At 47.1% G+C, this 15,075-nt stretch overlaps 2 protein-coding genes across 5 annotated transcripts in view; one reads left to right on the forward strand and one right to left on the reverse strand.

Annotated features, from left to right (window-relative positions):
- Positions 1 to 8,404, forward strand: part of klf12b (Kruppel like factor 12b) — a 32,104-nt gene extending 23,700 nt beyond the window's left edge. For both annotated transcript variants that reach the window (XM_040201084.2, XM_040201083.2), the window contains exons 5-6: positions 3,429 to 3,586; positions 4,742 to 8,404. In XM_040201084.2, coding sequence (XP_040057018.1) covers positions 3,429 to 3,586; positions 4,742 to 4,923 — 340 coding nt within the window. In that variant the 3' untranslated portion in view covers positions 4,924 to 8,404. The remainder of the gene's footprint in view (positions 1 to 3,428; positions 3,587 to 4,741) is intronic.
- Positions 8,405 to 9,611: 1,207 nt separating this feature from the next.
- Positions 9,612 to 14,852, reverse strand: klf5b (Kruppel like factor 5b). Of its 3 annotated transcripts, none has more exons than XM_040201080.2 (4): positions 14,294 to 14,852; positions 11,785 to 12,682; positions 11,635 to 11,694; positions 9,612 to 11,298 (listed from the first exon to the last, which is right to left on the reverse strand). In XM_040201080.2, the coding sequence occupies exons 1-4, from the start codon at positions 14,648 to 14,650 to the stop codon at positions 11,120 to 11,122; spliced, it is 1,494 nt and encodes a 497-aa protein (XP_040057014.2). In that variant the 5' UTR covers positions 14,651 to 14,852; the 3' UTR covers positions 9,612 to 11,119. The 3 variants fall into 3 exon arrangements, with proteins under 3 accessions (XP_040057014.2, XP_040057015.2, XP_040057016.2); XM_040201081.2 differs by lacking the exon at positions 14,294 to 14,852 and adding an exon at positions 13,275 to 13,803; XM_040201082.2 differs by lacking the exon at positions 14,294 to 14,852 and adding an exon at positions 12,753 to 13,148.
- Positions 14,853 to 15,075: the final 223 nt, after the last annotated feature.

The following is a 15,075-nucleotide window of genomic DNA, read 5'->3' on the forward strand; positions in this document are numbered from 1 at the left end:
CTGTGAAATTGTTGTCAGCTGTACTTCTCTCTGGTGCATTTACGCCGCCCGGCTCACATGAGGAAACACAGCCAAGTACTTCTCACTAAACCGCCACGACAAATGTATCCAAAGGCGTGCTATTGAAGACGTAAAGACTAATTGTTTCTACCCTTAAACACACCGCACTCACTACTTTGTCTTCCTCATTTTCCACTTTTCTAATCGTTAGTTGAAAAAGTTATTCACGAGATTGAAGGAAAACCTCTGAACGAAACATCTCTGTGTTATAGTTACACATCGGAAAGTCAACAAGTCCATCCTACCAGTAGAATCCGTGTGAGCACATCGATTTTTATTATTCAGTCTTTATTATTAAGTCTACACTGGCAAACCTGATGGAGGACACCTTGAAATGAGTCAAGGGATGAGAGTTGCACATGGTAGGACATGTCTCAGGGACTCATGGACACAACATCACATGCTACGGTACAAGCTGGGGCAGGAGCTCCTGAAGAGGAGGCTGACCACGGTGGGAACGATGAGGTAAAACAGGCCTGAGCTCCCCAATATCAACCATATTTGCCGTTTTTATATTGCTTCTAATTGGGATGAAGTAAACATTTGTTGAGTAATTTAATATAAGATTGTTTGATTTTGTATACAGCAGGTCCAACAGACCCACAACACCAGCTGAGTAACTAAAAAAAGAACATTGTACGATGAGTACAAAGATGAGTTAAGATAATTTTATTTATTTTTAAGAGCAACACGGAAACATTAAATAGTGAGTATTTTTTCCATTAATCATCTGTAAGAAATGTACTTAGCAGTGTACCAGGTTAGAAAAATAATGGATTCAGACTTATTAACCAGACAATTTAACCCTCCCAACCATCGAAAACCCGCCAGTAACCTGGTCTGAAAAGTGAAGCCAGCGGAAAAAGTCCCCTCAAGTTGAAGAGTCCTCTGGTTGCCAAACGATGTAGGTTTGCATAGAGGTCTATGAGAATAAGACTCTTCCCAGTTTAGTCGATGGTCTGCAGTTTCAATGCAGCATGATGTTCATTCAGTCACTTATGGTCTATTTTGAGTCAAACAAAGCACGTAGGCTGCGTCCTGAATGAAAGACGTAGGCGTATGATTTGGACTGGGCTCGATTGGCATTTGACATGTTAGTGTTTCCGTTTTTGAACCTTAAACCTTCACCGCTGTGTTCAAACTCAGTGGCTTGGCTCCGGCCTCTCGTGGGACCCCTGGTTGCAAAAAAAGAGAGAGAATCAAGCAAAATGTGTAATTCGTCCACAAACCAATGGATGGCGCCACTGTGACTCCGCCCACTTTTTATACACGGTTTTGAAAAACTCCGAGTGGGTGTCTTATTTGATCCACTTTTACCTTTTTTTTCAATGCTGATCGTTTTCATTTCTCTCGCTGAATTGCGGTACTTTATTTCCTCGCAGGAATCGCTAAAACGTAATCCGAGTGGATTCTGAAATGTAATTACCTTTTGTTTAGCTGGAGAGCGCTTGCTACGTCTGTGTTTCTGTGAGTAATGAAGGTCGCTAATCAGTAGCACGTGCCCCAGTGGGGAGGACCCAGAATGCATTAGACCAGAGATCTGTCACCGAGCGCTGGGGGTGGAGCCGCGATGACGACAGAATTATCACCTGCAGGTCAGAGGAATAAGGATTAGTTGTTGTTTGTTCTTTTGTGTTCGGAACCTTTTGGATTCCCGGAATGATATCATAATGAAGTCAGAATGTAAACATCTGCCTCATCTGCTGGATATCTCTCTGCCACACGCACACGCACACACACACACACACACGCACACGCTACCTTACAGTCCAGCCAGTAGTCACACGCTTTGTCACGGCACGGTGTCTCTGATGCTGACGCACAAAGCACCCATCCCATTAGCATCTGTGTGAGACGAACCGTGTCTTCAAGTCACTACGACGTAAACAGATCGCTGTAGACAGCGTCACTATTCGAGGCCGCGGGTGTGTGACGCTGTACTTTAAAGACTTGAGGAAACCCACGCAGGGCTTGTGTCTCAAACAAACACAGCACTTTCATTCAGGAGACCGACGAGGCGTCTATGCTGCACTGATGCTGCTTCGTTTGCGTCCGATGCGGGATGGATGTTCTGCGAGTGTGTTTGCCGTGGGCACCGATACCGTCTCTCCCACACATTGAGACACGCGGCCAGCTGGTTTCACGTTGGTGCTCGAAATCGAAAGTGGCTCCGAGTTCGATCCAAGATGCTTATCAATATGGCATTGGCCAATAATCTCACTTCTTCGTCCAAATGTTGCACTTTTGACACGTCGTTGCACTACGATGGTTAATTATACACACACTGCAGGGGGAGGGAGGGAGGGAGGGAGGGAGAGAAGTCCACTTCATAACTGACCCCTGTGCTCATTTCCTGTGCAGCTTCAGATTGGCAGTGTGCCAAAAGCAACAGGTGATCTTTATGTGTGTGTGTGTGTGTGTGTGTGTGTGTGTGTGTTTTTCTGTAATTCTGCGCTCCTCTCGATTCCTTGCGTGCACATTCTGAGTTGGCACTTGACAAATCGGGCTTCGTTGGGACAGGAAGTGGGTTGTGTGTCAGCTGCCCTCCCCCCCCCCGACTTTCAGCCTCCTACGTTGTTTCTCAAGATCCAGAAAAACAACTGCGCTCCATCACCGTTGACATCCATCCCACAGATACTACTCCTCCCTTCTAGTAGACGGGGCCGTTCTTATTCGACCGTTTACTGCCGTGTGAAAGGACATGAACTATACTCCTCATCTACAACAACCCTACCTTCCCCATGTGTGTGCGTGCATGTGTGTGAGTGTGTTTAACATCATATTCACACGTGATAACATTGATTGGCCTCTCATAGGATGCTGCTCTACGACGCCTGAAGTGAGAGTGGGGCGCGCACGCTTCACAGTTGGGAGTGACAAAGTGACCCAATCCACAGTGGTATTAACGGGTTAACGGAGAGGAAATGTTGCACCTAAATGTATCGGATAACTCAGGAGCCATTAGCCATGTCGGGGTAAAGCCCCCTCCTTCATCTCTCCGTCTGTAGTTGATGCGAGCAAGCGGGCCTTCGTAGCTCGTCTGCTTCAGTAGCGGTGCTGCACTGCCTCCTGCTGGCTCAGCTGCTGCTTCATGTTGTGCAGAACACTCATGATGAACTTACTCCACTCGTTTTATGGTAACACTCGTAACAGAACACTGACAACATTCTGGTCTTCCCACCAAAAAACAAGCAAATGTATTTTTGACCAATATAATCACTGTTTGTCCAACATTTAAAAGTTGTGTCCATCAGCAGCACTCTCTAAATGTTTGTAGTGTGAGTACACTACTCACTCTGCATCAGTACGACATGTCGTCTTCACAGTCTGACGATGCCTTCGTGTCCCCGCTTGTTCTCCCGTTGCAGCTCCATGTCCCCGTTCAGTATGGACAGCATACGGCGCCCCCGGAGGTCAGAGTCACCCGATTCCAAAAAGAGGAGAATCCACAGGTGTGACTTTGAGGGCTGCAATAAAGTGTACACCAAAAGCTCCCATTTAAAAGCACACCGGAGGACACACACAGGTCAGTGGGTCTCAGTGCGAATGGTGTAACTGTTCAAAAGGTCAAACGCTCATTTGTGTCGGAGCCTTTCATCCATGTGAAGAGATATCGTGCTGCAATATCACCGGAAAAACATCTTAAAGAGTTCAAAGGGCAATTACTGAGCCACTTAAAGAAGGTCTGGAAATGCGCATCATTTATTCTAAATTAATAATATGATTTATTATTATTGTTTTATATTTAGCATACAGTAGATTGAACCTATTGATAATGCTCTGTCAGCACTAATCAATAATCAATGGCTGACCGCTGCATGTAAGCATTCTCACACATTGGTTTCAACTGGACCACATGTCGGGATGCTGTTCATCACTAGTGGGATCGTCATTATTATTTCTCATGCACACGTAAAGGGACCTACTTTTGACATCATTTTTTGAAACTTACAAACTGTGTCTCTGGAGAGGGACACCTTGGTCTCTGCGTCTCCGCCTTGGCCCCGTAGCTGCACAGAGTTTCTGTCCTGTCCTCACCGCCAGGTGGCGCCAAATCCCTCAAGTCTGTATGTGTGCTTCCCACCTACACAAAATACATCAATACGCAGTAGTAACGCTGAACGTATCTATATATATATCTAATATGGCACGATGTGTTCAGGCATTATTTCTGGCCATAAGGCTTTCAAGTGTCTCTGTGATCATCCCGGGCCTTTCTGTCCCCGTCATGGAGGAAGACGGTGGCTGTAGCTGCAACAAAGACATCCATGTGGCCCATTGTCAGCTTTAAATGTCATGACAGACAACTTTCTGTATACCTCTGTCCACAAATTCAAAACCTGTTCTGTTCCATGATGAGCTGGACAGTACAACAGCACTTACTTGGCGATTATGCTTCTTTTTTTTGCTGCAATTAACAAAAAGAAAAATATATTTTGCTCAGAATACAATTTAAGGAAATTCATTAGAAATATGCTTCAAACATATTTTAGTTAATGTCACAGAAATTCCCCCCTGATGCAGACCGCTAACCCATTTAGCAAACCATACTGCTGGACAATAGACAATTGAAACATGCTTAAATTGTCTGATTCATAAGAGTGAACATGCGTCCAGCTCAGTCACGGTACTGAACGTGTGATGCACCAGCTGCATGTGAACATGTGATGTCCCTCTGCAGGGGAAAAGCCATACAAATGCACCTGGGACGGCTGCACGTGGAAGTTCGCCCGCTCCGACGAGCTGACGAGGCATTACAGGAAACACACGGGGGTGAAGCCCTTCAAGTGCGCAGACTGTGACCGCAGCTTCTCCAGATCCGACCACTTGGCCCTGCACCGACGGAGACACATGCTGGTGTGAATCGGCTCTGGACGGAGACGTCAACGAAGAGAGAGAGAGAGAGAGAGATCAACAGACACACACACACGCACACACACACACACACACGGGCAGTCGGGGGAGCGGGACCTCCCCATGAATGTTTTTCAGCTGGCCTGGACGCGCACACGTGTACACACACACACACACACACACGCATGCACACACACACACACACACACGCTCATCTGTCACGAGGAAAGGAGGTGGAGATGTGCACAGGGTCACTTCTGGATCCCCTTTGGGTTGGAAGGAATGGACGGCAGGATCTGATATTGTTATTCTTTGGAATATAATAGGGAACTGTCTTTTACAGCACTGTTTGTACATGTTTCACTCTGGTTTTTAAAGATGAATTCACACTCTTTATTCGGACAAAACAATATATATATATATTGCAATGGCAAAGGTGTATTTTTTGTTGGAATCTTTCTTTTCTTTGTTGCTGCTTTTTCAGCACTCATAATGTGAAAGTCCACGATGTGTGGAAGGGATTTCCTGTGTGAGCAGGAGGAAGTTCTGCCCGGCCCGGATCACTGGTTGGAGCTGCAGGCCGTGTTGTTGCGCCGCGGCCAGCAGAGGACGCCACCGGCAGCAAACAGGAGCCTCGCCGCTACCAGCCCAATGGATCGACCTCCTCAACCACTTTTACAGACATTCGTTGCTTTATTCCCAAACCAAGGAAACCGGACGCGCGGACCATCGCACCAGCAATGGCCCCGCTGACAGGGGCCAACTCCCCAAATCTCACCAGTGCTGTTCTTTATGTGAGCCTCTTGAAAGCATTTCCTTAAAAAATAGACACACGCACGTCTTTGGTGGAATTTTTGCTGTGATTAGCAATCAGTTAAGTGCAATCTAAAAGGATAAATATCATTTCAGTATACCGATGTTATGTTTATTGAATCTTGCTTTTTTTCTTTTTTATTTCATGCCTGCTTGTTTCGTTTCGTCTCAGAAGAAACACAACCCCTCATGTACAGTGAACTTTGCAAACAATCAGAGGAAATTTCCAGAATGTAAAAAAAAAAAAAACAACAACAACTGAGCGAAGGGCGACCATGAAGCCCCGCCCCTTCGCTCCGGAGGTGACAAACATGGCCGACCTCCTAACACAGATTGGTTCCGTAGCTCCGCCACGAGGTTTAATCTGGTCTTTTCACTTTTTTGGTTTAATTTTTGTTTGTCTCAAACAGAAAATCACTTGAACTGTTCTCACCTCAGATCAGATATGTGCAACGGGATTTAGGATTTGGCTACCGAATATGCTGAAAAATGCAGGAGTAACATCTGCATACACGCATAGGACATGTATACAAATAAAAAGATGCACACGCCATTTTAGATGCATTCACTGGCACGACTTCTCTTAAGTAGCACCTCAACCTCTATTAGGAAATGTAATTAATGAGTGCATTTTTATAGTCATAGCAACAAATATTTTTAAAGGTTTTTCCAATACTCCTCCGGCTGGGGAAGGCCTGCACCCATAAACTCAGAGAGGCCATCCCATAACATCCGTGCTGCTAAATGCATTCATTGGACCGGAGCCAGTGAAAAGAAAAGGCAACCCTGAAAACCACGCGTTCGCACACACACACACACACACACACACACACACGTCCTCACTTCTCAGCAAAGTAGCCAAAGTCCGGAAGTCGCCTCCACACATGACTCCCACTCGATGCAATGGAGGATGGTAATGTGTGGTATCATAATTTATGCACATTGTTTGCGCACATGTCATTATGTCCAGTTGTATTATCATTTTGGCAAAAACATATCAGCACCTTGTTTGTCTTTTAAGTACAATTTTATCTAATTTCAGATGTCGATTTATAAACGAAGTCATTTTCGTGGTATTTTATCCTCCATATATTGTATAAGAACATTTTATTACTGAGGGGCACTTCATCCTTGCATATAACTTCTTTTTTTTCTTCTGTAAAAAGGATCTTTGGAAATGTTGTAATATATGTGACAGTGAAGATGAAACTTATTACAAAGTTCTACAGCCTGTATATACATTGGAAAATTAGGGCTTTTGATTAGTAGATGCAGGAAATACATTTATACGTGTAAAGTCTTTTTTCCAGACTGTAATTTATCTAATTTGATATACAGTGAAATGGGGCTAAAGGTGTCCGTCTTGTAAATTCCCACTTGTGACGTCACGGAGCAGTTTGCTTTCCTTGGTTTATGGTTCAATAAGCTCATGGTCAAATCATTTCTACTCCCGAAAGGCTGAACCGGTGTTTGCTCTAATCAACAAATTATTTATATACCAATTTGACCGTATTTAAGGTACTCTACTCCCTGTGTCGGCAAGAAACGATGTTAATCAAGCACATATCTGAGACGCTGGTATTCAGTGTACGACGTTGCATGCCTTAACGCGCCATTTTCTCAATTCGATTGAACTTGAACACGGCGTCTCGGCGAGACAGGGTGTGTGTGATATTTCCCTCCAGTATCTCTCTCCTCATTTCAATGCATAATTTTGTAACGGCAACCAGGGTCAAAGTTATGCAATAATAATGAATAGTGCCTCATATTGCAAAACTCGTAACATCAGCTGCTCTCTGCAGAGTTAAGATTTTCTTTCAACGCGTGTGCTTAGACGAATAAACATCCGATGGGAAAAGCATCAATTTTTGGACAAAAAGAACAGAAGACGCACATAGGACATTATGCAAGTGGGACCTTTAATGTTTAAACTTTCTCCTCCCACAGAGCCTTACGCCATCGTGTCCAATGCAGCGTCCTCCCACTAAACACGCTCACGTGGTTGCTTTTCTCGCAATAAGTCCCCCCCCCCCCCCCTCCCAGGGGGGCGGACCGAAGAGTCGAAGGCCTCTCGATGCTTCAGCTCCGTCCCGTCCATTGAACACGGAGGACGGCGAGGAGATCCCAAGTACACACTTCTCTATTGGTTCCATATCTATTTTGAACTTTCTGTTGTAACATCTGCTTCTGATTTCCTGGTTTTGAAGGTTTAAGTAGTGAAGCCTATGTTTTTTCCAAGTTTGCTGATATTACGTACAGTAATTGTTGTTCCCGTATTTATGTAAAGTGAGTGTAGTGTAAATATATTCAGATCTTTTCATTCTTACCGGGGGAAAAAACATTTAAAAAATATTCTGAAATAAATGTGATGATGCTCGGCGCCGCTTCAAATGGAGATTCTGCTCACAGAATTCCACATCTGTAAAATTTGTAATCCTGATATTTTTCAAAAATTCAAGAACAGGTGTCCTTTTTCCTTTCTTTTTGTTGTTTACTGTTACGCTTTTTCTTTTTTCTCTCCAAGAGTTGTTGAAGTATCCAGTCAGTGTTTTGCCTTTTTTCTCTCTGTATTTTTTCATATGGATGGAGCTGTGAAATTAAAATAAGTTCAAACATATACATGTATATTAATATGAATGGAGGCATGAAGGTTAATAAAGTTGCATTTTGTATGTAACACACTGGCGTGGGAGCTGCTTGCTGCCTGCGAGCTGAGACGGGTGGAATGTGGTCTCTGACATCCGAGTCCTGCGCTCACGTTCCGCGGCATCCAGGAACCTAATCTTGGTATCAAGGGGGACGTTTGCACTTCTGCATGTTATATACGGCACAGTAGCTCGTAGGCTGAGTGCAGTACATCCACTACTTATTTTTACATCCTGAATTCACAAAGAACCTTCTGTTGGTGTAATATCGCATTGCTTTGTATTTTTAAGAGGCGGTGTGTAGTGGTGACAGCTCCGCTCTGTCCGCCGCTTCTCCAATAACTGGATCTGGATGAATGTTTCTGTCAGCCGGTGATTGCAACAACGGGGGTTTCAATTCCCAACCCGCTTAGCATGTACGGCGTGCACTACATCACGCGTGTGATTAATGGCTCACGGGGCCCGTGTGCTGAAGGAGCAAAGCGAAGAAGCACGTTAGTGGATAGCAGTGATGGTAAAAGAGTCTCCGCGGGGGAAACGTCCTGCGCACGCAGGACAAGCTCAGACAACTTCTCTGCTGTGAGCCGTGACTCACGTCAGGGACACTTTCCAAAATAATCAGCCAACAAAAAGAAGATGTCACGCTTCAAAATTGTGGACGATGCGAAGAAGTGCACCGAGGGCGCCTTGCTGATCGCGCGTTGCACAAGGATCCCCGAGCAGACAAAGGCCACCGGGCCACAGGAAACAAGCTTAGGGGGAACCTTTTTCATCCAAATCACAGAAACATTGGTCAGGTTTTGTACAATTGAAGAGCACATTTTGCACACCAGAAGGTCAACAGGTGCTGGTTAGAGTAGGAGAATATCCAGAGAAGACGTTAACAAAAACCCCGTCATAACCCAGTGACTAAATACTAAATATCTGTGGATGCAGCAATTTTGGTCTTCTCAGTTCAAATATTTAACTCCAACCTTACAAAGAATTGTTATGCAATTCTTCTTTCTTGATATTCATAAAATATAATGACAAAATGACAAAGAATGCCAGATCTGTTTCATATCCGTGCCGGCCAGGGGTCGACCTCTAACAACAAGCGGCTGGTGTGTTAAATTGCTGTAGAGGTGTCAAACATTACCGTAGTCATAATCCTTTAGTCAGCACATTTAATATGGAAGACAGTCATAATTTACAAAAAACGTTTAAAAAGATACAAATAAAAAGTCACATTCAAAAAGCTATATTCAACACATACTTTTATTTGGAGTGTGAGGGCTGCATTGGCTTTGTGGCACATTTTGCTCGATTTGTGCGACATCGTATGAAGCTGTGACACAATGCTACTGTCAAAATATATACGAGTCTATATCTATTTTAAAAGTATTGCAACAATTCTCTGGCACATCTTGCGATGGAGAAAGTGATATGCTGAGTATCAAATTATAGAATATTGTTAGCCTATGTAAAATATTAATAATAATATTTAACATTCCCTGCTATTAAAGAAAAATGTTTAAAATCTTTATCCACCCAAACTCAATCAATGGATTGTATCCTTTAACAGCAGATACAAATATATATAAATACACAACAAACAAATGAGAGATTTAGTTCAACCTCAATCAGATCCAAAAGAATGTTGGTGATGAATACAGATGGCTACGTGTTGGTAATTAGGGGCGACACCCATATCATTCAATTATGTACCTGATAAAAGAATACTGTCCCAAGAGGGACGCTTGGTTTTTCAACCGTCCCTCCCCCCAAAATAACAAAGAAATGAGTTAAAGGCACTTTAAAGGTTGCTTTGGATACGTGGATGGCGGCCAAAGAAACTAAAAGCTAGAGACAGAAGTTCAGACCGGCAGGTGCTCGGTCTCAGTCTGAAAAACAAAACTACCACGTCCCTTTGAAACCTTTCACGTAGGAAATATGATAATCCCATATAGGAAGGAAGCGACCCCCAGTTTGCAACGGATTACGGTCAAGCGAGCGAGCCTGGATTCGTCCCATCGTGACGGCTGCTGCTGCTCCTCCGAATCAACTCGGGTCCAAAGACGCCCCGTCAACATAAGTCAAGAGCTTTGACAATGAAATCAAATCCCAAACGCACCATTGTAGATTAGACATGTTCTGTTATGTGTGGTTGCTGTACAGGGGGAGCAGAGATACAGAACATTCATAATGCCGTCTAAAACAACCACGACCTAAAACCTTACACCCATTATCTTCCCTTCATTTCAGTGCTATGAGAAAATGTTGATTTTATTTCCAGCTCTCCTCAGCAACCCTTAAACCTGGCAGTGTTGAAGCCGCTCGACACAAGCTCCTCCCAATATCTCGTGCTCCCTAAATAAATCCACACAGAACCACTGCCACTTCCTGTATTACACTCACATACACATTCTCTGCACTTTCTGCAGAAATAACTAAGTGAATTTAACCATTGACACCATGCTGATATGATGAAAAAATGTAAAAAATAAAAATGTGGACATTTGAAGTTGTCCGAAGTTGTACTATTTCATCCTGACATCGTTGTAAATGTCCCCTGATATTGGGGGGGCACATGAGTGGAAATAAAATAAGGCAACATTTAATCTTTCAATAATAGAGGGAACTATTTCGCGTGGGCCAGCGGCGCTACGAACGTCGCCCCACTGGGGAGTCGGGGGAATTACTCCGCCGCTTTAAACCACTGATACGGCCGTTGGGGGGAGACAGAACGCGGAGCAGCAGCTCGGCTTCTAGCTCTGGTGTCTCTTCATGTGCAGCGCCAGGTGGTCGGAGCGGGAGAAGCAGCGGCTGCACGCGGCGCACTGGAAGGGCTTCACCCCGGTGTGTTTCCTGAAGTGGCGAGTCAGCTCGTCGGAGCGCGCAAAGCGCCACGCGCATCCCTCCCAGGAGCAGCGGTACGGTTTCTCTCCTTCAGCAGACGGGGAGAAGAAAAAAAAATGAAGGCACGGCAGATGGATGACATAATTATACGCATTAAAAAGTGTTCACTTAAAAAAAAAAAGTGTACGGAAAACTTGCTGGTGACAAAATGAGCTGCGATGTTGGGGGGAAAAAAAAAGGCCGATACTTTCTCGATCGCCGTGCATCAAACTGGAAGTTCATGAATCACAGCGTGCCAGCAGAGAGATGTGGGCCAACGTCTGTGGGCAGACAGAACGCGTCTGCGTGCCAAGAGCGGATATTTCTGCCCGGCAACTACGCCTCTTTCTGCCTGAAATAACAAGTGCGACGCCAAACACTTTACCTGTGTGGGTGCGCACGTGGGCTTTCAGGTGAGACGACTTGGTGTACACTTTCCTGCAGCCTAAAAAGAGGAAGGAAAAAACAACAACAACAAAGATCAGCGCGCTGCGCTGCGACGTGTTGCGCTGTGAATTCGCCCCAAACATCTGACCTGCAACATCACAGTGGTGAATCCGCCGCCTCTCCAGATCCGGGTTATTCCTTCTGTTGTACTTGGCCGGAGCCGGCTGGGCCACGACGGGGGACAGCGGGCACGGCGTCAGGCCGGAGTGCCGGACCGGCTCGGGACCCGGGCTCTGGACTAATCCCACGCTGGAGTGCTGGTCCGCCTCTCGGATTGCAGCTGCGCCCGGCGCGCGTCCTGCGTTAGTTTGACAGGCCTGAAAAGTTAAGTTGGAGGCAACGCTGGCTACGTAGGTGGGGGCACGGGACAGATTGTGGAGGACCTCCTTCCCCCCGCCTGGACTCGGGGGGTCGGAGTTTGGCGGCGAGGGCGGCAGATAGGCCGGCCTCTGCCGATGGACATGGTGCGGGTTAAATGGCAAACCTTTCCGCTGACGGCCGCTGGTGGGTTTGGCGGACGTCTGCGCGTGGACGTCGGGGAGACTCAAAGGGGCCACGGAGACGGAGCCCGGCTGGCACCCGTGGACCAGCTGCTCCAAGTCACAGTTCAGAAGCTGATACAGGGGCACATCCTGGAAATCTGGCACTTCCTGTTTGATGTAAAATCGGCCGCCGGCTGAGTCGGCAGCGCCGAAACCACCAAAGTATTCTGGAAGTGGCGGCAGCGGCGCCGCCGCGCCCTGGCAGCTGGTCTGCATCAGCGTGTCGGACGGCTCTGTTTTGATCTGTCTCACGGTCCTGCAGAGATCCGGTCGCAGGTACGTTACGTCTGGGAGGAGCAGGCTCATGTTGACGCTGTAGGGGGGGCCAAAGTCTTCCGGGAAAGGCGGCTGCGGCACCGGGGCCCCGGTGTCCCGACTCGGCGCTTTGGAGTTGCCGGCGTACTGCTGGTGCGGAGACAGGTAGCTGTCCATCTCGGGTGTAAACTGAAAAACAAGAGGACAAAGTTGTGTTAACCCCAAAAACACCATCATCCAGTTGCACAGATTTCCTTACAGCAAGGTGGTCCCTGAACGCCTCAGCTGACTTCAAGTGTTGTTCCTCAGGAGATTAAAAAAAACCAACCCGCTGCCCTCACTAGTGTGTTCACACACACACACACACACACACACACACACACACACACACACACACACACACACACACATATATAAAAAGGACGCCACCGCTCCCTTTTTAACAAGCAACGGAGCAGACGCCCTTCTAACGCGTTCGAGCCCTGAGCGGTTTGTAAAACAAGAACGAAGCAAAGAGACGCGTCTCTCTCTCTCTCTCTCTCTCTCTCTCTCTGCAGCATCTCCCGCCTCGCAAGTTGCACGATGCACGTCCCACTCGTGAAACGAGCCCACCCGCCGCACGCCTTAAGCACTCGATATCAGCATCAGCTCATTCGCGGTGACGCGTTTTGGGGCGCTGGACGTGGATACGACAACGCGCGGGCCTCCGGCACGAGCGCAGGCGCGCGTCGGTAAAACAGCATGCAGATGCACGAGGGGGGGAATGCGAACGCGAGCCTACCGGATTGTTGTCGTGGAGCGAGGAAGCTCCCGGGTCGGCTTCCCGCGTGCGACAGAGCGCTCGTCCCGGACCGCCGCCGGTCACGCCGACGCTGCCGTGGAGACGCGGTGCGTCGTGCCGCGCAGCGTCCTGCCGCGCAGCGACACACGCGGGACTCCACTCGGGGGCGGCGGCCATTAGACAGCAGCTCGCAGATAAATCAAGCACGTGTTTGTCCCCCCCCACCCCACCCCACCCCGTAGGTTGCGACCCGCGCGAGCAAAACAGCCGGCTGTCAAACGTGCATCATTCCCCTTAAGTCTGTCTTCGCTTTCGCTTCTTTTTTTTTTTTGACGCTTGCTTCGTCAAATTGCGCAACTGCGCGACGTCTGCGTGACTGCAGGGGCGGGGCCGAAGGTGTGCGAAATAAACAGGATCGGCGGCGGTGGAATGAACGGCCGGTTGTACGATGGAAGTCGGAGGGCGGGGTGGTCGTCATGGATGAAGGCGCGGTAGAAATAACAGCAAACACGTGTGCGCGCGCGCGCGCGTGTGTGTGTTATACAAAGATGCTTTGTACAAGAGGCGTGTTTGCATCCATGAAGCAGCAGTTGATTCTGAGAATGATTGGCTGTGATTGAACAGTGTTCCTCATGGATCGTGTTTAACCGGCTGAGTGGCTTCTTCAACTGTCATATGTGACTCATGAGGGCCAAATATCTTGAGGGTTGGAAAAGTCCAAATTCAATTCTTTTTTTTCTTCTTCTTTTTTTAGCTTTTACACCGAGTTGGATGAATTCAAACTGAATCAAGGTTCACGGTTTTTGCAACACTTTTACAGCAGCCCACTCCGTCCCCAACGAGCGGCTCACTGCGGTGCAGCTGTCCGTCAGCATTCTTGAGCAAGACTGGATGTTCCCATCAAACATACAAATACACTGTGTGTGTGTGTGTGCGCGCGTGTGTCATACAAAATTGCATGCAATTTTCCCCTGTTATAATAAACCGAACCAAAATGCTGCGTCTGCGTAGCTACGTACCTTCTTGTAGTGACCTTGTGGGAGCTTTGCAGTAAGTTGTATTCTTTTGCCGTCTACATCCTGGGATTTACTCTGGATGTGTGGCTCAGCGGTGAAAACGAATCGGTAATCCGACCTCCTGACAGCAGCTTTGTACCTCAGCTTAGCGGGACACAACTGCCTCGTCAGAGTTGTTTTGGTTCTCTTTGGCCCCCCACAGGTGCACGGAGTCAAAGTATTAGTCCACGACAGCGCCGGGCCAACATGCTCCAACTGGAAACACAGGTATGCCGCAACCACGAGGCTGTGTAGCATCTCGCGATGAGGAGATGTCCTCTTCTTTTTCAGTGTGTGACATTTCCTGCCACTCCCGTTCATAATCTTTTTTTCTCCAGGCAGTATTTGTCCTCTTATTAAAATGTCGTGACTGCACCCACGGCGGGCTTGACTGAACACGCTTTTCTAAATGCACGATCTGAATCTGAAAGGAGCTTGCATCATATTATCCACGTGAATCAAAGTAAGACTCTTTGTATGAGCTACATCACGTTTTGTACCTAAGCTACATGCACGTAAAACCAGACCAAACCAGCACTTTACATACTTTGGCCACACTGGTGAAGGTGTTGCTGTGCCAATGCACACACAACAGCACAGGCTATTGTGTGTGTCTATTTAAACACTTCATTGGTAGACAGATTCAATCTCCGCTTAACCTCAGGGGGCTACAGGGGGGGGGGGGGGGGGGCTGGCCGCAGAAAGCTGCATGGGACACCCTGGACTGGCCGCCAGTCAATCGCTGT

The sequence above is a fragment of the Gasterosteus aculeatus genome, chromosome 16 (assembly GCF_964276395.1).
Source record: "Gasterosteus aculeatus chromosome 16, fGasAcu3.hap1.1, whole genome shotgun sequence".
NCBI lineage: Eukaryota > Metazoa > Chordata > Actinopteri > Perciformes > Gasterosteidae > Gasterosteus > Gasterosteus aculeatus.

What these genes read in the sequence shown, in the direction of transcription:
- klf5b (XM_040201080.2), bottom strand. Translation starts at nt 14,650, where the DNA reads ATGAACGGGAGTGGCAGGAAATGTCACACACTGAAAAAGAAGAGGACA. An exon ending in TCACCACTGTGATGTTGCAG is followed by an intron (nt 11,695 to 11,784) that starts GTCAGATGTTTG and finishes TCCTCTTTTTAG; the next exon opens with GCTGCAGGAAAGTGTACACC. An exon ending in CCACGTGCGCACCCACACAG is followed by an intron (nt 11,299 to 11,634) that starts GTAAAGTGTTTG and finishes CGTCTGCTGAAG; the next exon opens with GAGAGAAACCGTACCGCTGC.